The 26592-nt window shown below is 45.3% G+C and overlaps 1 protein-coding gene across 1 annotated transcript in view; it reads right to left on the reverse strand.

The window, feature by feature from the left end:
• Positions 1–26592, reverse strand: part of MAPKBP1 (mitogen-activated protein kinase binding protein 1) — a 986444-nt gene that overhangs the window by 336544 nt on the left and 623308 nt on the right. The window contains exons 14-17 of the mRNA XM_078662278.1: positions 15576–15701; positions 15125–15195; positions 10949–12318; positions 1395–1828 (exon numbers count right to left, since the gene is read on the reverse strand). Coding sequence (XP_078518404.1) covers positions 1395–1828; positions 10949–12318; positions 15125–15195; positions 15576–15701 — 2001 coding nt within the window. The remainder of the gene's footprint in view (positions 1–1394; positions 1829–10948; positions 12319–15124; positions 15196–15575; positions 15702–26592) is intronic.

Raw genomic sequence — 26592 nt, forward strand, 5'->3', positions numbered from 1 at the left:
CAGAGATTTGTTTAAAGAGGTCATTTTGGAACAAATATGTTGTGAGTTAAACAGAATTTCAATAGTTCAATTAACATCACTCCATGTTCAGTATACTTCATAGCTCTTTTCTCTATAAAGTATTTTACCGCCTCAACTCCTTGAGCATGTCGAATACATGTATGATGACTTGTTATGTCAAGAGTTATAAGTACATATGTGGTGTCCCATTGAATAGTTTCAACTTGTGCTATGAAGTCTTTGGTACCTCTCACATACAAATTCAACTTCACAACAAATTGTGATAGAAATGAGTCAATGTAGGTCGAAAGGTTCTCAGTGAGTCCTCCCTTCGAGGAGACAATCTGTCTCCCTGGTGGTGTGTGAAGGTCTCTGTGCACTTTTGGTAGTTGATAAAAGGTTGGTGTTACAGGCTCTGGATTCCTCAAAAATAAATACTCCTTAATGTCCAATATCGATCTATTATGCCACTTGTTCAACAACTCATGATATGTTGTTATGCTCTGTAGATATTCTTCTCTATTAGTTTTGATGTAATATTGAGAATCCTCTAACTGACGGAAAGATTCATGACAGTATTGTTCTCTTGTAAGTAAGATGATATTTCCGCCTTTATCAGAGGGCTTTACAATAATCTCGTTGTTTTTGCTGATATCTAGTATAGCATTGGATTGAACTTTTGAGAGATTGTTGTTATTACGGGCTTGTTTCTGCCTAATGGTTCTAAACTTTATCAGATCTTGAATTACCGCATCTGAGAAGGTGTCAATAGCATCATATGGCATCTGTGGATTAAATTGTGACGCTCTTTAAAGTTGGTCAGAGGTGCTTGTTGCTCTATGTTTGTTCTTCTGGCTCTCATTATTGGATCGTCACAATTGTCTAGATTTTGTTCTGTCTGCAATTCTGTCATAGTTTCAATAATATTCAGATCTTTTGTACTTAAGACATCTGTTGCTTGTACAGTTTGTCTTTTCTTTGTTTTCTTTACTTCCGTCGTTGAGGGTTTCAATGTGAAGAATTTATGTAACTTTATTTTTCGAACAAGTTTGAAAAGATCTATTTTGGTTTGTGTATATTCCAGTTTATCATTAGGACAAAAGGTCAATCCAAGCTGTAAGGTATCCTCTTCTTCTTTGGTCAGAGTTTTATCAGTCAAATTGATGATTGTGAGGTTGGAGTTGGAATTTACCATCTGTTGCCCCTCTTCTTGCGGGAATTCGGAGGTCGTGTTCCACCTCTTCCTCTTCCCTTTCCAACCTCCTCTTCGGGTTCTTCTTCGTTTTCGGGGGGTCTCGATTTTCCACCCCTGAGCCAACTCTGGCGTATGAGGTTGAATTCCAAGTGAAAAGGACTCTTCAACGTTTACCTCGATGTCATCACTGTTTCCTCGCCTGATTGTTCCTCTTCAGTAACTTCTGACTCTGAAGTTTCAACTCGTGCCTTTGGTGCAGCCCCTTTCTTTTTGTTCAATGTCTTCCGCAGAGCATCAAATTTCTTTGAGAAGGTGAGAATCCTACCAAGGGCATAATCACACTCATCTCTTTCATACTTTTCTTGTTTTCTTTGTCTGATTTTCAATTCATACTTCACCAGACGTTTTTTCATTTCTTCTCGTAAGTGCTCTTGTTTGGCTTTGTCACTGTCCTTCGCAATATCCTTTTCTAAATTGTCAATTTCTTCCAATATTTTCGCCCTGTCACTCCACGCAAATTTGACCAGCAGGTCAAGCATAGGCTTACAGGATGCCGCTGTAAGCTCTGCGCATTGTTCTAATAGTTTGGGATCGGGGTTCTCATAGGCAGGGACCGTGTAGATACGTAGGCCCCTGTATATATACACACACACACACAAAACAAACACACAATGCAGCCTTCCATCTACCACACAACGCTGAGCAATGTTGTAAGAATTTCCCTTGCATATAAATACAATTTCAATAAAGCAGGGATAAAAACACATTTGAAAACTGCTTTAATACACAGCGGAAGTCATAATCATCATAATCCTGCAAAGAGGAATGAAAAAACATTGCCAGCACATAGGCTGCATTGCAGAAACATCAGTGTAGAAAGCTGAAAAGCTAACCCACAGAAACAAGGAATAAACTGGCATCGTGCCTTTTAAGGCAGCCATGACCCCTAGCTTCCCATCATGCCTCAGGGGTGACAAATAGGTCAGTTCTTTGCGGAGACCCGAAGGCCATGGCACAAAGAGATGACATGTATCTTGATCACTTGCCTGGGGAGGCGGGTGGGTTGCTTATGACTTTGACGAGGATACCCCTGGAAGAGAACTAGGATTACAGGTAAGTAACTTATCCTTCTCTTCCAGTGGATCCTCATCAATAGTCATGAGCACATGAATAGAATAGCAAGCCCATCCCCTCATCCTGTGGGCAAGTAACCAGAGAGAAAACCATTACAAAGACTCCAATTAAGCTAGCAGTGGAACAGATTCCTCAAGGAGGCCTGGCCTACTAGGGTATCCGCTCTGGAGTCAGAATCCAAACAGAAATGCCTGGTGAACGTATGGACGGATTTCCAAATCTCGGCCATCGGTACATTGTGTAAGAAGGCTACTGTAGAAGGCTTGTCCCTAGTAGAGTGAGCTTTAGGGGAGGCTAACAGAGCCTTGGTCGCTATTTGGTAAGCTAATTTAATACAAGACACTATCCACCTTGAAATGGATCTTTTGGAGGCTGGAAAGCCTGCTCTAACAGAGCCGTAGTTTACAAACAATTGATCAGCCTTTCTAATGGATTTTGCTCCCTACAAATAGAATTTGAGAACCCTCTTGAGGTCTAATGAATGAAGAGACCTTTCTGCTGATGTAGCAGGATTTGGAAAGAAAGATCAGAGAAATGGTCTGATTTACATGGAAGTCAGACACTACTTTGGGTAGGAAGGGAGGGCGAGTTCTCATAACTACCCTATTGTGATTGAAAACCATATACGGTTACTTATAACAGAGTGCTTGGATTTCACTCACTCTGCGTGCTGATGTATTAGCCACCAGAAAAGCTACCTTCCATGTAAGGTGTTGTAATGTGGCCTTATGAATGGGTTCGAAAGGAGGACCCATCAATTTTGACAAAACTAGATTCAACTCCCTAGGCGGAGAAGGAGTTCGGTCAGGAGGATAAATCTTCAACCCCTGTAGGAAGTCCTTGACCACCTGTGGTTGAAAGAAAGAAGGTAGGTTTGGAGATTTTCTATATGCTGTGATAGCAGCCAAATGCACTTTTATGGACGTGTATTTCAAACCAGATTTGGCCAAGTAGAGCAGATATGGCAAAATTACCTCTTCTTGCCCGTTTATCGGACTCCAACCATTACGAATGCACCACAAGTAAAACCTTTTCCATTTAAAAGAGTACGAGGCTCTTGTGGATGGTCTCTTTGACGCCTTCAAAATGTCCATGCAGTCCTGAGGGAGGTTTAAATGTACGTACTGCAGGATCTCAGGAGCCATGCTGCCAAGCTTAGCGAGGGAAGGCTGGGGTGCAGAATCTTCCCCCCATTTTGGTCAGAAGGTCCGGCCTGCACAGGAGTCTCCGATGCGGATAGATCGAGAGTTGCAACAGGTCCGGATACCACCATTGGCGAGGCCAGTCATGTGCTATCAGGGTCATCGTCATCCTGGATCAGATGTGCTTAGTCACCACCCTCGGGATTAGAGGAAGGGGCGGAAAAGTGCATGCACACGTCCCGGACCAGTCTATCAAAAGAGCATTCCCTCTCGTTCCTCGTCGGTAAAATCTGGACGTGAAGGTGTGGCATTTTCTGTTTCGATCTTCTGCAAAGAGGTCAATTGATGGATGACCCTATTGATGAAAAATGTCCACCACCACTTAGTTGTTGAGCACCCAGTCTTCTTGTTCTTCGAAGTGTCAACTGAGGGAGTTTACTCGCACATTCTGTTCTCCTGGCAGATGCACTGCCGTGTTCAAGAGGTTCCTGGCCAGCAGCCAGTGCCAGATCGCCTGGGATTCTAGAGACAGTGGGCGAGAGCGTGTTCCACCTTTTTCATTCGAGTAATATATGGCGGTTGTATTGTCCGTTTGTATCAGAATCGATTCGGACTGAATTGACGGATGGAATGCCTTGAGGGCTAAATGAACCGCCCGCAGTTCTAGCATGTTGATATGATAGGTGCTTGTCCATCTGCCCTGAGTTTGTAGTTGACCCAGATGTGCTCCCCATCCCAGTAGAGACGCCACTTGCCTTACTGATGGTTACTGTGCTTGAAGGATGATGTTGGATTTGTTTCTCATTAATAACAATCTCTCCTCCGATGGAAACACTTTTCCAAGGTCGGAGTCCAGGGTGGTGCCCAGATAGTGGAGCTATTGAGTGGGCTGGTGAACTGATTTTTCCACGTTCACATGAAGGCCTAGGCGTTGAAGGAGATTCAGGCAGATGTGAAGGTGCTCTTGCACCAGGTGAGGAGATAATCCCTTCAACAGCCAGTCGTCCAGAATATACGACAAGGACTTGGAAATGTAATGCTGCTGCCACTACTGCCATGCATTACGTGAATACCCTCGGGGCATTTCAGGCCAAAGGGTAAGACCTTGAACTGGTAATGCTACCTGCCTACCGTGAACCACAGGAACTTGCGCTGCAGTGGTGTAATTGGAATCTGAAAGTACGCATCTTGGAGATCCACCGAACACATCCAATCTCCTTTTCTCAGATGTGGAAATATTTGAAGGAGCGCCAATATTCGAAACTTCTCCTTTCTGATGAACTTGTTCAGAGAACCTAGATCAAGAATCGGTCTGAACTTGTTTGATTGGTCTTTTTTTGGAACAAGGAGGTATCTGGAGTAGACTCCCTTTCCTCTTCTTGAGAAGGGTCGACACTTCCTGACGCAGCAGTTCTAGGTGTAGATGACGTGACTTTACCAGAGGAATGTCTTATGGGGGCACGCAAAAACTTAGTGCGTATCCATTGCTCAATATATTCAGCACCCACTGATCTTTGGTGATGTTGCACCACTTTTGTATGCAATTTGAAATACTTCCTCCCACTGGAGTGTGCAACGGTGCTAGAGGAAGCAGAAAATCATTGCTTCCTTTGAGTTTTTGCTGTGGAAGTGAACTGTTGTTGATGTCCTCTTCCTCTCGAGGAACGACGGCCTTGAAACTGGAACTTGTGTTTGTTTTGTGACCAATGAGGGGTTTGGACCCTCTGTTGGTAATTTTTACAATTGTAGGGCCTGTAGCGTCGTTTAAACTCCTTTTTCTTCTCCAGTCCCATAGCCTTTAATGTGTTCAACTCTGCCTTCATTCTGGCCATTCCCTCATCAGTGTGTGATCCAAACAGTGAGTTTCCAGAAAACGGAAGATTAAAAAATGTGTTGCTGTGCTTCCGGTTTCAACGATGTCAGGCGCAACCAGGAAGATATCCGTGCACATATACCATGTGCATACGAGTGAGCAGCCAAAGACGCCCCATCTGCTGCTGTGCTGATTACCTGGTTGGCCACCAGCGCCCCATCTTGGAGAATCTCTGAGAAGTCCTGTTGATCCTCCTTTAGGAGTTTATCCTTAAAACGCTCCAGCAAATGCCATAAGGACCTATCATAATGGCCCAGCAGGGCAGCAACGCTAGACACCTTAAGAGAAGACGCTGCAGAACCACAGGCCTTTCTACCCCAAGAAACCTGGGCTCTACTTTCTTTATCTGGAGGAGCTGAGGAGGAAGAAGCCACTGCATGCGTCTTCTTTGATGACAATCCGGTGGTGGATCCAATTTCAGAAAAAGAGGATCTGATGCAGTAGGTTCATATTTTTTCAGGATCTGAGCCGGAGCCGCTTTAGCCGATGATGGAGTGAGGAAGATGTCTATTACCGGCTCAATGATACCAGGAACCAGAGGAAGCAAAGGCCTAGCTGCAGATCTCAGAGAGAGTTTAGAAAATGATGGAAGTGGTGATCTGAGGCACCGACATGGCTATGCCCAGCTTTTGTGCTCCTCTAGCGCGTACATCGTGAAAGGTATTACCATCATCGATGGGTGACACTCTAGAAGGTGGGGTATCCGTAAGGGTAGGCGTGTAGTCCTTTTTGGATGAGCGTGTCAACGACGAGGACCAAGATGGCGTTCGTCTATTGTGATGACCCCGAGTCGACCTGCGCTCAGGAGATCTGCCTCTGTGTTCTCTGGCCCGAGTAGTGGGAGACCTGTCCACTTCCTGCACTAGACGTTGTAACAGGGATCTGTGCAGTGGACTAGAATAGTCCGTAGGCTGCTGGGCATGACCAGAGGGTTCTTTCTGCCAATGTTGGAGAGGTTGAAGCCATCTGGGCAAAAGGTGAACTGAGGGAGATCGCTGTCTCCTTGGAGAGATTCTTGGAGGCTCAGGTGAATGAGCAGAACAGCATGACGTCACAATCGTCTGAGGTGAGCTCCTAACAGAATGAGAGAACTCTCTGCGACTTTTGGAGCTTGATCGGCGTCTCGATAAAAAATGGGACGTCGATGGAGTGTGCCTCGATGTTAACCAGCTCTGTGTCGCCATCACCGGCGAATCCCTAGAGCGTGTTATTCTCCTCAACGTCGACCTCTCCGTGTGCTTCGACGTTGTATGATGTGACGTTGAACACCTGGAGCCAACAGACTCCGCTTTCGACGTTGAGCGTGCAGGAGACCCCAACAAAGTAAGGCTTGACGGAGAAATCCTTCTCAATGTTGTGTCGTGATGCCTTTCAGGTCTCTCTCTCGACGCGGATCATCTTCTGGAAGTGAGCGGAGTTGATATTGGGGCACTTCTCGTCATTGATGGAGACCGCCGATTAGATGTTGAACGACGCCTGGTGTATTTCACTCTGGGTCTCAACGACAAGTCTTTCTTCATCGTCGGTGAAGATCGAGCTCTCGACGGTGAATGTCGCTTGGATGACAACAGAGGCGTCGAGTGCCTTGCCTCTGGTGACTAGGTGCGTTTTGACGTTGACTGCCGCCTGGATGACGGCAACGGAGAGGCCTGCTTCAACGCCGATCGCTGGTAAGGATTAGTTACTTACCTGTAATCCTAGTTCTCTTCCAGAGGTATACTCATTAAAGTCATAAGCACTGAATAATCTCCGCCCATGAGCGGGAACCCGGAACATATATATATATATATATATATATATATATATATATATATATATATATATATATATATATATATATATATATATATATGTGTAAATACATATAATAGTACATAGTACTTGACAAATTATACACATATATATGTATAACCAATAAAAAAATGCAGCCCAACATAACCCATAGGCTAATAAAGCCATGATTACATATTTTCTGCAGTATGAAAATAAACCATATAAATAATGCAACAAAAAGGCATGAGCCTCAAAAGCATTCCATAATCAGCAGAAAACCTTTATTTTCATCAAAGAATTTGTAATAAAAGGCAATTAGCCTATGAAGGCTGCATACAGAAAAACTATCCCTGTATAGAAAATTAGACTGACACCTCGCCTTTAAGGCATCAGAGAATCTTAACACTTTGCCTTTAAGGCCTCCAGGGGAATTCTGTTCCCATCATGCACCACAGGTGACAGGTAAGTTATTTTGTACGGTACAGTAAACTTAGCAGGAACCTGCATCCATAAACACAATAGTACCATCATAAAGCTACTGCTCGCCCGGGGAGGCGGGAGGGTGCTTATGACTTTAATGAGTATACCCCTGGAAGAGAACTAGGATTACAGGTAAGTAACTAATCCTTCTCTTCCAGGGGATACTCATTAATAGTCATAAGCACTGAATAGAGTAGCAAGCTCATACCCACAAAACGCGGGCGAACAGATAAAACAACAACAACAACAACTGAAAACACACAGTTCTCAGGTAGCATTAGCAAATACATTTCTAAGAGATGCTTGCCCAACCTGAGCATCTGCCTGTGTGTCTGAATCAAGGCAATAATGGCGAGAAAAAGTATGCACTGAACGCCAAGTAGCTGCCTTACAAATTTCTGCCATAGAAACATTTCTGAGGAGAGCTATGGTAGAAGCTTTTCCTCGTGTAGAATGTGCTTTTGGTCTTCCTGACAAAGACCTATTTGACAACTGATAAGTCAGAAGAATACATGAAACAATCCATCTAGCAATGGACATCTTAGATGCTGCATAGCCTGTATTAACAGGACCATAGTTAATGAACAAACGGTCTGAATGTCTCATAGTCTTTGTTCTATCTAAATAAAACTTAAGGACTCTCTTCAAATCTAAGGAATGAAGAGCCCTTTCAGCAGGACTAGTAGGATCTGGAAAAAAGGTAGGCAAGGTTAGGACTTGATTAATATGAAAATCTGACACTACCTTGGGCAGAAAAGTAGGATGCGTCCTGAGGACCACTCTATTGGAATGGAACACAGTAAACGGTTCTTTGCAACACAGAGCCTGAATCTCGCTCACTCTACGAGCCGAAGTAATAGCCACCAGGAATGCTACTTTCCAAGTTAAGTGTTGCAAGGAAGATTTATGTATCGGCTCAAAAGGAGCACCCATTAACTTAGTTAACACCACATTAAGCTCCCATGGTGGAGAAGGAGACCTGACTGGCGGATACACCTTTCCTCAAACCTTCCAGAAAATCCTTTACTACAGGCATCCTGAAAAAGGAGACCTGAGTAGGTGATTTTCTGTAGGCTGTGATCGCAGCAAGATGGACTTTAATAGAATTAAATCGAAGACCAGATCTTGCTAAATGTAAAAGGTAGGGCAAAATCACCTGTTCCTGACCCTGGATAGGATCAAACCCATTACTTTCACACCAAAGGTAAAATCGTTTCCACTTAAATCCATAGGATTTCCTTGTAGAAGGCCGTTTTGCCTCCTTAAGGATGTGCATACAGTCAGGATTCAACTGCAAGTGTCCATCCTGGATGACTTCAGGAGCCATGCTGCCAGGCGCAGGGAGGACCGATTGGGGTGGAACACTCTCCCCTTCTGCTTGGACAGAAGATCCGGGCGAAACGGCAATCTCCTGTGTGGTACTTCCGACAACTGAAGAAGATCTGGAAACCACCATTGGCGTGGCCACTATGGGGCAATCAAAATCATCCTGGATTTGGTTCTGTACATACTGTTGGTATCAATGGGGTCGGTGGAAAAGCGTACAGTAAGTTCTGACACCAGTCTATCAAAAGGGCATTCCCCTGAGACCCGCTCTGGGGAAACCTGGACACAAAGACGGGGCATTTTACGTTTCCCGCGTCTGCGAACAGATCGATATCTGGTGTTCCCCATGCCTGAAAAATACTGTTTGTGACTTCCTCGTTGAGGACCCAATTGTGAGCCTCGACTTAATCTCTGCTCAGAAAATCCGCTTGAGAATTGAGAACTCCCGGCAGATGTACAGCTGTTATCGACAAGCCTCTCGCCAGTAACCAATTCCAGATGGTCTGGGCTTCTATAGAGTCCTGGACAGAGTACCCCCCTGCTTGTTTAAATAATACATTTTCGTTGTATTGTCTGTTTGGACCAGGAGGGACCAAGACTGGAGTGAGGGAAACAGGGACTTGAGGGCTAGATGACCAGCCCGCAGCTCCAGCAGGTTGATGTGATAGCCCTTCTCTGAGTCGGACCATAGCCCTTGTACTTGCAGAGGGCCCATATGAGCACCCCAACCCTGGAGTGAAGCGTCCGTGATCAGAGTCTGTACTGGAGGGTCTTGATGAAACGGAACACCCCTCATCAACTGTGATCTCTTCATCCACCACCTGATGGAGTCCTTGGCGCACTGATGAAGAAGAACTCGATCCTCCCAACATCCCATCCTCTGATTCCACTGGTCTTCTAGACACTGTTGTAGAGGACGCATGTGCAACCTTGCGTTTGGAACTATGAAGATGCACGATGCCATGGATCCCAGAAGAGAAGATACTTGACGAACTGTCGGATAAGTGGATTGAACAAGAAGTTGACACTTCCCTCTGATTGATAACCACCTCTCCTCCGAAGGACACACGTTTTCTCTTTCTGTGTCCAGAAGAGCACCCAGGTAATGGATCCGCTGAGTAGGATTGATAATTGATTTTTTGAAGTTGACCTGGAGACCCAACCTGTGCATGAGATGAAAGCATATGGACAGATGATTTTCCAACAGAGACGGGGACGAACTCTTCAGGAGCCAGTCGTCCAAGTAAGGATAAATGAAAATTCTCTGCTTCCGAAGGAAGGCAGCAACCACCGCCATACACTTGGAAAACGTACGGGGAGCGGACTTCAGCCCGAATGGGAGTACTGCATACTGGTAGTGATGAACAGACACTTGAAACATGAGAAATCTGCGATGCCTTTTGGAGATTGGAACATGAAAATATGCATCCTTCAGGTCGATGGAACACATCCAGTCCCCTTGATGTAATTGAGGGAATATTTGATGGAGCGCTAACATTCAAAACTTTTCTTTTCGAATGAACCTGTTCAACAGTCTCAGATCCAGTATTGGCCTGAATTCTGCCTTGGGACCTTTCTTTTTCACCAGGAAAAACCGGGAGTACAGACCTTGGTTTCGCTGTGGACGAGGGACTTTCTCTATTGCTTTCTTGCACAGAAGGATGTTTGCTTCTTTTTGCAGCAGCTTTAAATTGTGATGAAAAAGAACCTTCGGACTGATAATGGGAGGGTTTTTTTTTAACTTTAGGAGGTAGCCATTTTGGATAATGTCGACAACCCACCTGTCCTTTGTTAATCTTTTCCACTCGTCCAAGTATAAAGCAATGCTTCCTCCTACCGGAGTGGATAACAGCTGCGGAGGAAGTCTCTTTTCATTGCTTCTGAGGCTGTTTTGCAGCAGAAGACTGTTGTCTATTTCCTCCTCTGCCTCGCCGAAGTCTGCGCTGTTGAAATTAAGACCTCTGTTGGTTCTGGCCTTGATTTTGCGACGACCAGTTCGACGATTGCCCACGTTGCTGGAACAACCTTTTGTCATAAGGACGAAAATTACGCCGGCGAAAGTCTTTCTTCTTCTCCAGGCCCACTGCCTTCAGAGTGTCCAGCTCCGATTTCATCTTGGTCATCTCATCATCGACATGAGATCCAAATAATGTCGACCCATTGAAAGGCAGGTTAACTATCTTTCTTTGGGCGTCCGGCTTTAGACCCGTGAGACGCAGCCAAGCCGATCTTCTGGAGCATATGCCGTGGGCATAACCGTGAGCTGCCAGATCAGCGGAATCCGCAGCTGCACTTATACTTTGGTTTGCAACCAAACCACCTTCTTCCACAATCTCCAGGAAATCTTTCTGATCTTCCTTTGGAAGTTTGTCTGCAAACCTCGCCATAGAGTCCCATAAGAGGAGATCATAGTGACCCAGCAGAGCCGCAGCACTAGCCACTCTCATGACCGAACCGGCTGTGTTATACATCCTTCGGCCCAATGTATCCATATTTTTACTGTCTTTCTCAGGAGGGGAAGACGAGACAGATGTCGCCGAATGGGCCTTTCTGGCTGCAGCCACTATGAGAGAATCTGGTGGCGGATCTGTACGCAGGAACAAGGGGTCTTGATCAGGTGCCTTATATTTTTTTGCAATCCTTGAAGGACCTGATCCTACAGTTGCTGGCGTCAAAAAGGTCTTCATTGCCGGTTCCAACAAACCAGGCACCAATGGAAGAAGAGGCCTAGCAGAGGACTTTTGATGCAGAGTCTCAAAAATGACAGAAGATTTCACCTGAGGTACTGTCATAGTAATATTAAACTTACTCACCCCACGAAACAAAACTTCATTGAAAGTTCCCAAATCATCTACAGGCGAAACCCTAGAGGGTGGTGTTGATGAAATCGTGGTCGAATAGTCTCTGTAAGAAGACCTTGTTGAAGATGAAGAAGCAGGAGATCTATTTCTTCTCTCAGGAGTAGTAGACCGATGCCTACTGCGTTCCCTAGAGCGTGAACGCCTTCGCACTGGAGATCTGGACCTTCTTGGAGAACAACCAGCCACACGTCTCGAAGCCCCCATAGTCAGTGGTCCTTGACTAGGTCTAGGCTGCATCTTCCAATGACGGATGCTTTCTAACCATCTTGGAGACATACCTGCAGGTGGTGTTTTACGCACCGGAGAGCCCTCCGGGAAAACCTGCACAATCTGCATTCCCAACGAAGAAGCAGATGAGGAAGTACTCCCAACTGAATGCGGAGACCCAGAAGCTGGAGCCTGCACCTCTCTGGGGACCACCTGTCTTTCTCCTGACGCTGACTTCCTTGACATCGAGTCAGAATGAGCCACCACTGAAGAATCTTGGTGTGGAGAAGCTCCGACCACAGGAGATCTGTTCACCGATGCCCTTGACTGTAGGTCATGTGAAACAGACTTTGGAGGGTCATCCAACACCCTCGACGCTGATTCAGACCTCGACAAAGACCTATGAAAGGTCCGAGATGCTGATCTAGAATGTCTCGACGTCGACCGTGAGACACGCAGCGGCGATCTAGACGTCGAATTCCTCGGCGTCGGACATTTTCTCGACGCCGACTGGACTTTCTCAAGCCTCGAGCCCGAGGCATGCCTCGACGTCGAACCATGTCTCGACGGCAATCTGGATCGTCTTCTCTTTTCAGGTCTCGACGTCGTACCTTCGTCCCTCTGCGTCGATCTGAACTTTTCTCTCGACGCCGATCGAAGTCTTCCTCTCGACGCCGATCGCATTCTCTCTCGAGACGTCTAACGCGTTGCTCTCGACGTCGTCCTCACAGCAATCGACACCAGATGTCTCGACGTCGATACACTTCGACGGCGACCTCGATCTCCGCTTCGACGCCGACTTATGCCTCACCGGCGATGTCTTCGACGTCAATGCAAATTTATGCGTTCTCGACATCGACGGCGATCTTGATTTCGACGCCGCACCTACTTTCTTCGACGTCAACGCTTCCTGATGTCGTTTTTTCTTGCTTTTACCTTCAGGAGAAGCATATCTTCGACGTTTTGGGTGAGAAGGGGACCTTCCAGATGACAAAACACTACTTGCCCCTTTTTCACGCCGTCCTTCTCTCTTCATAAGCCCCAAAAGTCGAACATTTTCTCTCTCTTTCAAAGTTCTGCTGGAAAGCTTGAGGCAATGGTAACATTTTTCCACATCATGTGTGGAAGGAAGACAAACCACACAAACAGAATGAGGATCTGTTTTGGACATCTTCCCACAGGAAGGACACTTGTAGAATAAAGGTGGCATAACTGACTAAAATTTTTCTAAAGATTTAGTCAGAAAAGGTAGAACACCACCACCAAAAGCCAATTCTGTCAAAAAGAACAGGACAACACCAAATTCTGACTGAAAATAGTCAAATTCAGCCGAGCTCAAGTTCCAGGTTCCTCACAGAACAAGCCGGAAAAAAGAACTGACCTAACTGTCACCTGTGGTGCATGATGGGAACAGAGTTCCCCTGGAGGCCTTAAAGGCAAAGTGTTCAGATTCTCTGATGCCTTAAAGGCGAGGTGTCAGCCTGATTTTCTATACAGGGATAGTTTCTGTATGCAGCCTTCTTAGGCCAATTGCCTTTTATTACAAATTCTTTGATGAAAATAAAGGTGTTCTGCTGATTATGGAATGCTTTTGAGGCTCATGCCTTTTTATTGCATTATTTATATGGTTTATTTTCATACTGCAGAAAATATGTAATTATGGCTTTATTAGCCTATGGGTTATGGTGGACTGCATTTTTTATTGGTTATATATATATATGTGTATAATTTGTCTAGTACTATGTACTACTATTATATGTATTTACACATATATATATAAATATATATTATTATATGTTCCGGGTTCCCGCTCATGGGCGGAGATTATTCAGTGCTTATGACTATTAATGAGTATCCCCTGGAAGAGAACCCTGCAATGCCAGAGCATGTCTCGACATTGAACGCCGACGACTGAGATCTATCTCTCTACGTTGAGCGAGCCCGCACCAATGGAGAGCGACTCCTCGGCGCCGATCGTCGACAGGTTGACGAAGGTGGAGGATCCGACATACCTGTAGTCTTAGTCGACGACCGGTGTTCTCTCGATGGCGAGCCCGCCATCGATGGTCTTCTCGTCTACGTTTTTGTTGCTGATGAAGGTATTTGTGGCACCGAGCCAGACGCCGATGAAGAGCAGACTGAAACCTTTGTTCTAGATGGAGTGGTGGCTCTCTTTCCTCTTCTTCATCAGAGACCGGCCTCTAGGAGGTGCTTTCCCTTTCTCAGTCAACCCATAGAGGTGAATCCTCTCCCTGTCCTTCAGAGTCCTTTTGGACAGTGACTGGCAATGCTGACAGGTCTTGGGAGCATGATCGGAAGGAAGAGAATACAGACCGGATGGGAGTCTGTTTTAGCCTTCTCCTTGCCACAGGAAGGGCAAGAGTCAAAAAGAGAGGGCATTTTTTAGTTGACTGGAAAATAATGCTCAACTCTCTCAAAAGTTCTTGATTTTCTCACTATCCTCTTCCTCAGAAACAGCAGTTTTAGCCTTTAGTTTCTGAAGCAACAGTTACAGCCTCCCCTATCTTTGGGAGTTTTGGAAGGAAAAGTTCTACAAATCTTACAGTCCTTTACCTTGTGGGCTGGGTGAAGGCAGTAGATCCACGCCTTTTGGTGCTCTTGAGCGTGCAGCCTCTTTTTTTCCACAGGTCCCAGAAGGTCTTAAGAGTCCTTTCTTCAAGGGTTATGACATACTAAAACATAGCTGAAGTAATCTGGATTGAACCAAATCTGGAACAATCTAAAGAACCGAACAAAGCTCAGGGACACTCCTTTCATAGGCCATGCAGTAAAAAATCTGACGGACGATGCCTCTGTTGGGAATGTTCTAGAAGGTGCTATCACCTGACTGGCTGGACTTTGGTTTTTTATAAATGATGTGGATAAGTTATTAAAGTCAATATCGTTGCCACTGAAAAGCTATATTAACCACTTCCACTGCTTTACAGTGTACCGTGGAACTCCCACCTTGACGATGGGGATGATTCAAGCATGTTAATCAATGAAAGATACACCAATACTGGAGTAACTGAAGTTATTCTTACAGCCTTGATATGTCAGTCAAACCAATAATTTCTGCAGGAATGGCATATTGGTATGAACATGCAGAACTCAATGTCTAAATGAAAATTACCTTTTGCGCTGTTCGGAAATAGATGCTTTTATCTGCTCCACAGCTGATCAAACGCACCTTTCCATCATTGTCTGCAAGAGATAAATAGACAAACCACTTTTACAATGCACAATTACTGTCCACTAAAGAACCTTCTTCGGATGTTGCAAAAGCAGAAACAAAGAGCTACGATATTTAATAGTGACAGTGAAGAGCAAGGAGCAAAGAGACAGAGGAGGCAGCAGAATAATGGCAGTGAAATGGAGAAGAACATAACAGGAGTGCACAAAAGGCAGCGAGTCGGCATCGACCATAGAGGAGTAGAAAAGGGATGGGACAGAGAATTGTACAACTGCAGAGGCATAGAAAAAAAAACTTGAGTGGTCAATGCAATACGGCCATAAGGGAGAGGGGTATGAAAACAAACTGGGTTGAGAAGTCCACAGAGTGCTCAATGAAGTGTTCATATTACCTGCAAATTTGACCGCAGTGATGGAGGATGAGTGCTCGTCCAACGTCTGCTGTAGACTGTAATCCTTTGCTGCATCCAGAACGTGGATCAATCTGTCCCTACTCGCCGAGGCCAGAAGATTGAACCCTGTCATAGAATGGAATTGACAAGGAAAGCACACAGTAAATTCACAGTTTTGAATAATCTTTTGTTGGCCGTGAACAGTTAAATTGTTTTGAGAATGGTAAAAATAAGGTTTTCCCGAAATCTAATTCAGGTTTTAGGACTCAAAATTGGACTAACATAATTTAATGCTCAGCTACACATCTTTCTGCATAGCTAAGGAAAGCCTATGTGAATGGAAACAGCAGGTAATTTCATGGTTTTTAAATTCACCTGCTACGCACTAAAAAGAGTACTGCAAGAGAAATGCCCTGGTAAATAAGAATTCATCATTCTGGGCACTGAGGAATGCAAGGGATGGGGAACTCGTGCGGCCATGCACTGTCCGGGGCCGACCACAGAAATGTACTTGGTAAGTAAACTAAGTTAATTGCAATGAAAGATTCCTAAGAGTGCTCTTCAAGAAAACTTTCCCACCTGGTGAAGCTGCTTTGGTGTGCACTGTGAGGGGCGGGGCAATTTATTTACCCTAATGCATTAGGTAAATACTTGCTCTGCGGGCAGAAAAAATAACCTGGTAAAATTCCAGTTTCAATTTCTGTAAGAAATTTCGTCAACCCCTATATTTAAGCCGCTTTCAAAGTAATGATCAAAATAGAAAATAAACTGCCACAACAGCCTTCTATATTTTCAGGTATATATGATTAAGTGCAGCGCACTCCTGTGCTTTCTCTCTCTGGATTTCCTTTCCACTTGTGCTAAAATGATGAATGAGCCCTTAAGAAGGGCTGGTGCTCTGCAGCGGCCCGGGCTGCTTAATAAACCAGCTGGGGATACCTAGCAACTAGAAGGACGATGATCCAACATTTTCCTACGCCCACACTTCACAATTTGTAAACCAAACTGGCTTTTAATAAGTCATAAGTCATAAGTCATAAAATTTATATAGCGCACTACATACCCAGAGGGTCTCAAGGCGCTTAGGGAGGGGAGGAGGATTACTTGTCAAATATCCACGTTTTAAGTTGCTTTCTGAATGCTAGGTGGTTCTGGGTAAGGCGAAGGTAAGTGGGAAGTGAGTTCCATGTTTTAGCCGCCAGGTATGAGAAGGATCTACCTCCCATGGTGGTCTTGTTGATGCGAGGTACAGTGGCGAGGGCTTGGTTGGAGGATCGTAGTTGGCGGGGGGGGTGTAGAAGGACAGTCGTGAGTTGAGGCATTCTGGTCCGATTTCGTAGAGTGCCTTGTGTGCGTGGGTCAGAAGTCGGAAAGTGATCCTCTTATTGACGGGTAGCCAGTGGAGGTTTTTCAGGTGACTGTGCCTTCTTATTTTCGAACAGTCACAAAATAGGATGGAGGCCAAAGACTCTAAAGTGCCCTCTAGACTTGCATTTCCTACCTTTGAAAAACATGATCATGCCATTTAGCTGGTGCTTATTTCCACTACTCTGAAGGCTTGGTACTTCAGGTTATCTGACTTTGGCTGGTCATTGGGCACCTCTTTATGAATGACATGTAGACCTTCTTAATTTAGGCTCTGGCGAAAGCCCTCCGAAGGGGACATGAACAGACTCATTCACTTCCAAGGCATAGGGTAAATCTACATATAAGTGGAAGTCATATTACAAGTACACCTTCAACCACTGGAATAGCAGTGGGAAGTATTGATCTTTAGCCAAGAATGGTTTGAATTACAAATAATGTATTAATTCAAACATGCATGCTGTCAATTAAACCAACAAACCGGCATTGGGAATGTAATGTTAATGTAATTCTGGAGCCAGTGAAGTCTGAACACCACTCAATCAAAACGTATTAGCAAAGGATCAATACTCTTCACTACCAATGTTATGTTAACATTTCATTATTGAAGTGGTTTGAGGGGTGTGGCATTCTTATCACCAAATACCAGGAAATAACGTCTGCAAGCTTATTGTGTCCACAGGCCAAGTAGGCTCAACCTCCTGCAGCTGAAATTCTTTGGCTGCCAGTTTGCAGTGCTACATTATGGTTCAGGAAAGATCTCCGTCTGCTACCAAGGCAAGTTATGTATCAATACACAAAGGATGTTCAAAATGGAAAGTAAGTCTCATTAACGAAAAGACTACTGTCATGGTGAGCGCCCTGAGAAATACTGTGAACAGGAAGCTCAGCTTCAACTCATGACAGTAGGTCAGTGAAAAATAGCTTTACAGATGTTTGCAAAATGGAACAATTTATGGTTATTTACAATGCTCCCAGAATGCACATTTATTAAATGTTAATACCCACAAGAAACCTAGACTGGTGATTTTAGTTTGTAACCAAACCACCTAAAAAATTGTGACTGTTTTTGGGGGGTGGATGGGAGGGGTGAGGTGGGGCGGTTGAGGAGGGGTGGAAGGACTAAGGATGCACATGGCTTCAAGCACTTCATATATCCTGAGATCCTGTAGGGAAATACAGCCACTCTTTCCCAAAGACACTCAAAAAACTCATTACAGCTTTAACAATGTCCAGACTGGACCATTGTAACAGTCTATATCTCAATATACAGGAAGGCCTGCTGAATAAACTGCAGATCCTGCAGAATGCAGCAGCGAGACTCTTGACCGGTACCCCAAAGTATGCCTCTATCTTGGCTGAGTTAAGGAAACTCCACTGGTTACCGGTTAGGAAGCGCAATCGATTCAAAGCATTATGCTTGGTCTTTAAGGCCCTTCATGGTAATGGGCCAGACTACCTGCAACAACGAATACGCTGGTACACTCCGAACAGAGCATTAAGATCATCAGGAGATAAATTAGCGACGGTGCAACTGGCAAAAAAAAGCCAGTTGGGGAGGCAGAAGCTTGGTAGCCAATGAGTCTCAGGTAGGAAACGGCCTTTCAGCTCACCTTAGAATATGACTAATCTACTGGCCTTTAGAAAAGCTTTAAAAACATGGTCTTCAATAATGAACTTTTATTGTCAGGTTCTACCATCGACAACCTCAACAGGAGTTCATACAGCGCCAGGACACCTTCGGGTATCAGCTGCGCTCTACAAATAGCTATAACAATAAACACAGTTCTGCTAAGCTGTAGATAATTTGCGTTGAAAGCGAGATGCACCGAAAGAACATCTGCAACTTTGAAAAACGAAGGTTAGACACAGGTTTTTGAACACTATGCCGCAGTTTTATATGAAAATTTGAAATATAATTTCTACTAAAGCACAGTTTAAATTTGTGACGTATGGTAATGTAGAAAAAACGCAGAAGAATCAGTGTTAAATGCATAGGGTCCAAGTAAAACCCAGGCTCTCATTCTTAAGGACCGTCATGAAAATGGACCCGCAGGTCTAGACCTTGCATTGGTACAGGTTTACAACTTTCACAAGTTCCCAAGAGAACAGAACGGGGCCTTGACACCAGCGACAGCTGCAAGTCCAGGTATACTCCCAACAAACGTTATACAATCCAGTTTTAGTTGCTCATGCGAACATATGCAAATGTACTTGTTAAACTGGATTCAGATTTTCTCCACGATGGAAATATTGTGCCGCTGTAGAAAAACATTACCGCTCTGGAACCCTTCTACTCATGGGTTACAGGCAGCGCTCACACTGTTAGATGGGAGACCACCTGTCTGTCCAGTACCAGAAAATAAACATCACCAAGATCACGTTCAACGCTCTTATTTTCTTCTTCTGCAGAGCAGGAAGTGGGGAGAAACAGGAAATAAAATTCAATTGCATGTCTGCTTCAAGGAACAATAACAAGACTGCGAAGGTAAAATTATAATTCAATGCTGCTCTCTATAGGGATGAATCTGTACTTATTTTCTTAAGAATTTATGTTCTACAGCTTGGGGTATTATTGTCTTTCAGGTATCAAATCGAATACTGAAGGTCATATATTTTTTTTTCTTTCTTTTTTTCCCAAAAACCTTTATTGCACCTTTGAATTTACACAGCTGTAGACCTACAACCCATGGGGCTGGCCGCCATCACCTTCTTACAAACACCATGCAGCAATATCCTACTGGCCTCCGAATGTCATATTATTAACAGTTCAATATTACTGTGCAAAGAAAAGGCACTGCACATTCACTATTCAGTCAATCAATAGAGGTTTTTGGTTTTCTATTTAAAAAAAAAAAACAAGAACAGAACAAAAGGAACTTAAGGAATCACATTATGGTCATTCATTGTTAATTATCAGTCGTCTTAGCGGAGTAGGGAGGAGCCCCCCCAGTGTCACCTCCATCCGAATCTACCCCTACAACCCCAACACATGATGTTGTGCGTGCTCATGTCCCCTTGGACGCTACTCCCTTGATGTCCACCCCTACTAACTCTCAAGACCAGTCTGTAAAGCATTGGTTTATCCTGAGTCCCGTGTCTACTCTTCCCCTTGGACTCTGTGAGGTCCATTATCCCACTTCCTCTTCTTCATCTGACATGTCCTGATCGTCTTCAGGCAAGGGATCACAGATCTCTCCTCTATACACGTTCCATTTGGTCCAGATTTTGTTCCATTTCCCCGGACAGGCTCTGCTGGAGTACACCACCCTCTATCACCATAACCCTGTCCATATTGAGGCACCATTGTGACTTTGTTGGCACTTCTGTAGCTCCCCATCTCTGTGCGATGTCGCGTTTAGCTACTATCAAGCCCACCGTGACCCAGGTTTGACCATGTCTGGGCACGTCAGTAGCCTCCCACACATTTAGGAGGCACCTCCGTGGATCAGGCAGCAGTGAGAGCTCTAGTGTTTGTGACATTGTTTGCATTATTTGTCTCCAGAATTCCTGTATACAGGGACAGTCCCATATTGTGTGAAAAAACGTGCCCTCCTCCCCGCACCCACGAAGGCAGTAAGGGTGTTGCGCTCTGTTAATACGGTGTAGCATAGTCCTAGTGTAATATACCCTGTGTAAAACTTTTAATTGTACAAGTCTCAGTCGTGCGGAGATGCCCACTTCCCTAGGTGAAGCGATCGCCTCATTCCATTCATGGTCGTCCATCTCACAGGTGTCTCCCTCCCATTTCCGCTTCAACCGGGTCAGTGGGTCTGGTAGGTTGTGCAGTAGTTTGCGGTATATAAGGGAAGTCGCACGTTCAGTCATATATTCAGTGAGAAGCCGGTCTTTAAGCGGGGAAGAGTCCGGCAACTCAGTGTCCGGGGGTATGGCAGCCAGCAACGCATGTTGTATCTGAATGTATCTGTATAATTCCCTCTCTCCCAGGTCGTATAGTTCTCTCAATCTGTCAAAAGGTACTACACTGCCCCTTTCCCAGAGATCCCCAACTGTCGATATCCCTATAGTATCCCAGTGGGAAAAGCCTCTGCTGTTTCTCATGTTGCCCAAGGCTCGAGAGTCCCACAGTGGTGTAAGCCCAGTTATTCTCCCCTTCCAGCCCAATGTCGCTGTCGCCGTATGCCACAGCGCCGCGGTTAGTCTGGTGGGCCCCTTCAGTTTACGCATTTTATTTTGGTCGTATAATGGAGCTAAGAGACTATTCGTGCCTAGTTGTGATCTATCTGCCTGAAATGCTGGCTCGTTTTGCGGAGTGTGTAACCAGTGGTTGATGGGTTTCAGTTGTGCCGCCCAATAGTATAATTTCAGATTAGGCAACGCGATTCCGCCGTCATACCACCCCCTGTGCAGTTTGGCTTGCGCTATACGTGGCGGGAGGTTCCCCCACAGAAGATTTGATACCAGTGCCGCCACTTTCTGAAAGAATCTAGGAGCCATCGGATATGGAGTGTTTTCAAGGACATACAAAAATCAGGGCAAGGACATCATTTTGTATAGTGCAGCCCTTCCTAGTAGTGTTAAAGGCAGCCCCGCCCAAAACCCAACATCCTGTTTAAGTCGCTCCAAGGGAGGCCTCAGATTTTTATCCATGAACTCCACTGGGTCCCTTGTTATATGGATACCTAAATACTTAAATGAGGATCCGGCGTTCATCAGAGGGCAGTCCACACTCCGTGCTGGAGCCGGACCCGTCAGGACATACATCTCCGATTTGTTCCAATTTAACGTGTACCCTGATATTTTGCCGTGGCTGTCACAGATGTAAAAGCGCTGGCACCCCTTGTTCTGGGTCTGTTAGGTACACCAGCATGTCGTCCGCATACAGTGAAAGCCGGTCCTCCCAACCCTCTGCCCAGCGTATTCCCTTCAGAAGTGGCTTGGTCCTTATTAATGTGGCCAATGGTTCCAATGAGATTGCAAATAGCAAAGGCGAGAGCGGGCACCCCTGACGGGTTCCTCTCCCCAGAGGGAACGTGCGCGAGATATGGCCGTTAGCCACCACCTGCGCAACTGGGTCAGCGTATAACAATCTAATCCATGCAATAATCTTGGGGCCAAATCCCAAACGAGACAGAACTTCAAACAAGTAATTCCACTCCACAAGGTCAAAAGCCATCTTGGCATCTAGTGCCAGTATGACTGCCTGTGTCGTGATCGATTCCGCCTGAGCCAGCACCCCGTGTAACCTACGCAGATTCAGCGCCGTGTTTCTACGAGGCATGAATCCAGATTGATCCGGATGTATAATAGTGGGCAGATGAGGTACCAGTCTGGTCGCCAAGAGTTTGGCGAGGATTTTGACTTCCGCATTAAGCAGCGAGATAGGCCGGTAAGAGGAGCAATCCTCTGGTGGTTTCCCCGGCTTGGGGATGGCCACTATAGTGGCCAGTCTCTGGTCTGGTGGAAGTGTTCCCTTCTCTAAACATTCCCTGTACATCGCTAGTAGATGTTTGCTTAGTGTCTCAGGCGTCGATTGATACCATTCTATAGGTATGCCGTTCGGCCCAAGCGCCTTGCCTGGATTCAGCGCATTAATCGCTAGCTGTATCTCCTCTGCCGTTATGTTCGCATCCAACTCTATAGCTACCTGTCATGAATTGAAACACGAGTGAACTAACCTTTCATAGCAGGATACAGCGGGAGCGATGGTGATGCTTAATTCCGACCACCCCTATGTGCAATACACCGCAGGAGTGATGTAAAACAACTCCACCACGGGCATCACACAAGGGGAAGGGGAAAAGTGGATAAATAAAATATAACGATGCAGCAGTGCAAATCAGCAAGTCTTGATAGACCCAGATGGTTGCGTTTTCTCTTCCTGATCAGAGACCCTGCATTGAAATAAAGCACACGTCACCACACACCACCCAACAGGTAACAATCAATGTAATGCAGAGTGTGAAAGAGAACTACACTTACAATAATCACTGCTGCAAATGGCTGTACTCAAAATGGCACAAAAATAGAAAAAATAAAGTAAAGAAAAGAAAAAGCAATCATGACAGCGTATACCACTCTCTTAGAAACAGAGAGCATATGCTCTAAGCACATTCAGCGCCTTCAAACACTACTTATCTTAACCAGTGAGAGTCTCTTGTTTTGTTAGGTCCGCTGATGCAGTCTCCAATGTAACCGCCACACACTCGTTATCCTCACGAGTTGAAACTAACTAATCCAGCGCGGCATGCGCTATAAAACTAACTACAAAGTCTTGGGATTTCTGCACGACTTAAACAAGTCCACGCGACAGTTATTTCCACAAATACAAGCGTTCCTTTCACGCTTAATGAAAAGCGCAATGCCTTTACCCGACCGCGCTCGCACACGCGAAGTCAATCTTGGCGTCTTCAATTCCTGCGCGTCTAGCGCTGCCGCTCTAGCAGGGGAAACTGCGGATTCTTCGTGGCAAGGATCCAGCGCGTCATGCGCTGCCACTCAAAAAAGAGAAACCGCGTTTCTGTTCTCTCAGCTTACAAACACGAGTGTTCTTTCTCCGGACCGGGACTCTCACTTCGAAAACAGGTGACAAGCACCTGAACACAGGAAAAGGAAGGGCTAAAAGCAAAAAGAAGAAAACAGAAAAGGGACACACCTAGCACCAGGCATTCTGGGAATAGTAGTCCCAATTCTCCAATCATACCAAATCATGACAGAACCCCCTCACAACGACCGACGTCCCGGCGGTCCACCAGGCTTTCCAGGAAAGCGAACATGGAAACGCCGCAAAAGGGCAGGACAATGCAAATTAGACCGGGGTACCCAAGAGCGATCTTCAGGCCCATACCCCTTCCAATCAATCAAATACATCACTCGGCCCCGAACCCTCTTTGAATCGAGAATCGCCCTTACTTCATACTCCATATCACCCTCCACATCCAAAGGACAAGGTTTCACAGGCAGGCGAACACCAGGAGCACATGGCTTCAATAGGGAAACATGGAATACCGGGTGTATGTGCCACTTGGGAGGAAGGACAAGCCTAACAGCCACAGGATTGATCACACTATGAACAACATACGGACCCACAAACTTCGGCTGCAATCGGGTATTCCCCTTAAACTTCAAATGCCTCGTGCTCAACCACACCATATCCCCATTTTGATAGGAAGGCTCCTTTCGTCTCTTTGTGTCAGCATAACGCTTGTCCCTCTCCCTTGCTTCCCCCAAATGTGTCTTAGCCTCCTTCAACACTGATCTTAAATTGGCATGACGACTCTGGATAGAAGGATGTGAGGAAGTGACAGGATAGGAAAAAGGCAACATATTGGGATGAAAACCCAACAAACAAAAGAAAGGTGAGCACCCTAATGAAGAGTGAGTGGCATTATTATAGGCGAATTCGGCAGTCCATAGAAGGGTACTCCATTCAGAACAATGCTGGAGAGAGAAACATCGAAGATATTGTTCAAGGGTCTGATTTAACCTCTCCGTCTTACCATCTGTCTGAGGATGATAACTCGAAGACAGACGGGCATCAATATTCATACTGGTACACAACTCCTTCCAAAATCGTGATGTAAATTGCGTTCCCCGATCAGTTATCAAAACAGATGGAAGACCGTGTAATCTCACGACATGTTGCAGAAACGACATGGCCAATTCCCCAGATGTAGGCAATGAAGGCAAGGCAACAAAATGTCCCATTTTGGACAAGTGATCGACAATGACCAAAATGGCAGTGTTTCCATGGGAAGAGGGCATTTCGACAATAAAATCCATAGAAACCGTATGCCATGGAGAAGGAGGTACTGGTATCGGACGCAACAGACCACTTGGAGACTGATGACTTGACTTAGCTTGGGCACAGATAGCGCATTTAGAAACATACTCCAAAGTGTCTTTTCTGATCGAGTTCCACCAAAAAGAGCGAGACATGTTCAGTAAAGTTTTCTGTTGTCCTAAATGTCCCCCTAAGGAAGAATCATGAATCCATTGCAAAGCTTGTAAACGCAAAGGTCCCTCAGGAACATACAGCTTATTATCTTGCAGCAGCAATCCATCCTTCATACCTCGATGCACAGGATCTACATCCACCCAGGCCTGTGTATCTGGTATATCACATTGGCTCCTCACGTCATCTAGAAAACTCACAGATGTAATAACCGCTGTCAACCCCTCCTGATACAGGGCATTGCGAAGAATGGGTGGCGGTTCCATTTTCTCATCCGGACAACAACCAACTGCAGGATTTGCTGGTCTTGACAAAGCATCAGCCTTACCATTCTGAGGACCTGGACGCTACTTAATAATAAAATCGAAGTCCGCAAAAAATAAAGACCATCTGAGTTGGCGAGGTGTCAACGCCTTGGCACTTTTTAGAAAGAGGAGATTACGATGATCCGTAAATATCTCCACCGTATGCCTGGCCCCCATTAAGTGATGTCTCCACTCTTCACAGGATCTTTTGATGGCCAGCAGCTCTTTATCCGTGATGCTGTAATTTGTTTCAGACGGAGTCAGCTTTTTGGAAAAGAAAGCAACAGGATGGATTTGCCCGGATTCAGGATGTCTCTGAGACAGAACGCCCCCTAACGCATAGTAGGATGCATCCGTTTCCAACATGAATGGTAGATCAGGGTCTGGATGTCGCAAAACAGGAGCACTCGTAAAGCACCTCTTCAATGTCTGAAAGGCTACTTCCGCGGCCTCAGTCCAACAGAAAGTGACTCCTTTTCGCAACAACAATGTCATTGGTTGAATGATGGAAGAAAAACCCTGTATAAACCTTCTGTAAAAATTAGAGAAGCCCAGAAAGCTCTGCAAACTCTTCACACTGGTAGGAGACTCCCAATGAATAATTGCATCAGTCTTCTTTTTGTCCATGAATATCCCCCCTGGGCCGATCACATAACCCAGAAACTCCACCTCTGTCGCATGGAACAAACATTTCTCCAATTTCACGAATAATGTATTTGATTGCAATCGTTGCAACACTGCCTCCACATGCTGGACATGTTGGTCAATCGTCTTTGAATATATTAAAATATCATCGATATAGACCATACATGATACGTCCAACAACCCTCTTAAAACCTCATCCATAAAAAACTGGAAGGCGGCAGGGGCATTGCATAGGCCGAAGGGCATCACACAATATTCATATAGGCCGTATTTTGTTCGGAATGCAGTCTTCCACTCGTCGCCCCGCTTCACTCTCACCAAGTGGTATGCACCCCGAAGATCCAGTTTAGTGAACACCGTGGCTCCCTTCAGCTGGTCCATAAGCACCGGTATCAAAGGCAAGGGATACCTATTCTTTTTTGTGATCCTGTTAATTGCCCTATAATCAATGCATGCCCGCAAACCGCCTTCCTTTTTCGAAATGAAAAAAAGCGGCGAAGAGGCAGGTGAGGTAGATGGGCGAATAAAACCAGCAGCCAACATTTTCTTTAGATAAGATTGCAAATAAGTATTTTCGGGCTCCGTGAGTGCATATATCCTACTGCACGGTATACTTGCGCCGGGTTCCAACTCAATTACACAATCATACTCCCTATGGGGAGGTAATCTACTTGCTTCCTTCTCGCAGAACACATCCTGGTAGTCCACGTATTCTTCAGGTAAAGTAGATACAAAACATACGGACTGGACACCACACCCAGAAGCCAATAACACAGCCGGGTTATCC

This window comes from Lissotriton helveticus, chromosome 9 (genome assembly GCF_964261635.1).
Source record: "Lissotriton helveticus chromosome 9, aLisHel1.1, whole genome shotgun sequence".
Lineage (NCBI taxonomy): Eukaryota > Metazoa > Chordata > Amphibia > Caudata > Salamandridae > Lissotriton > Lissotriton helveticus.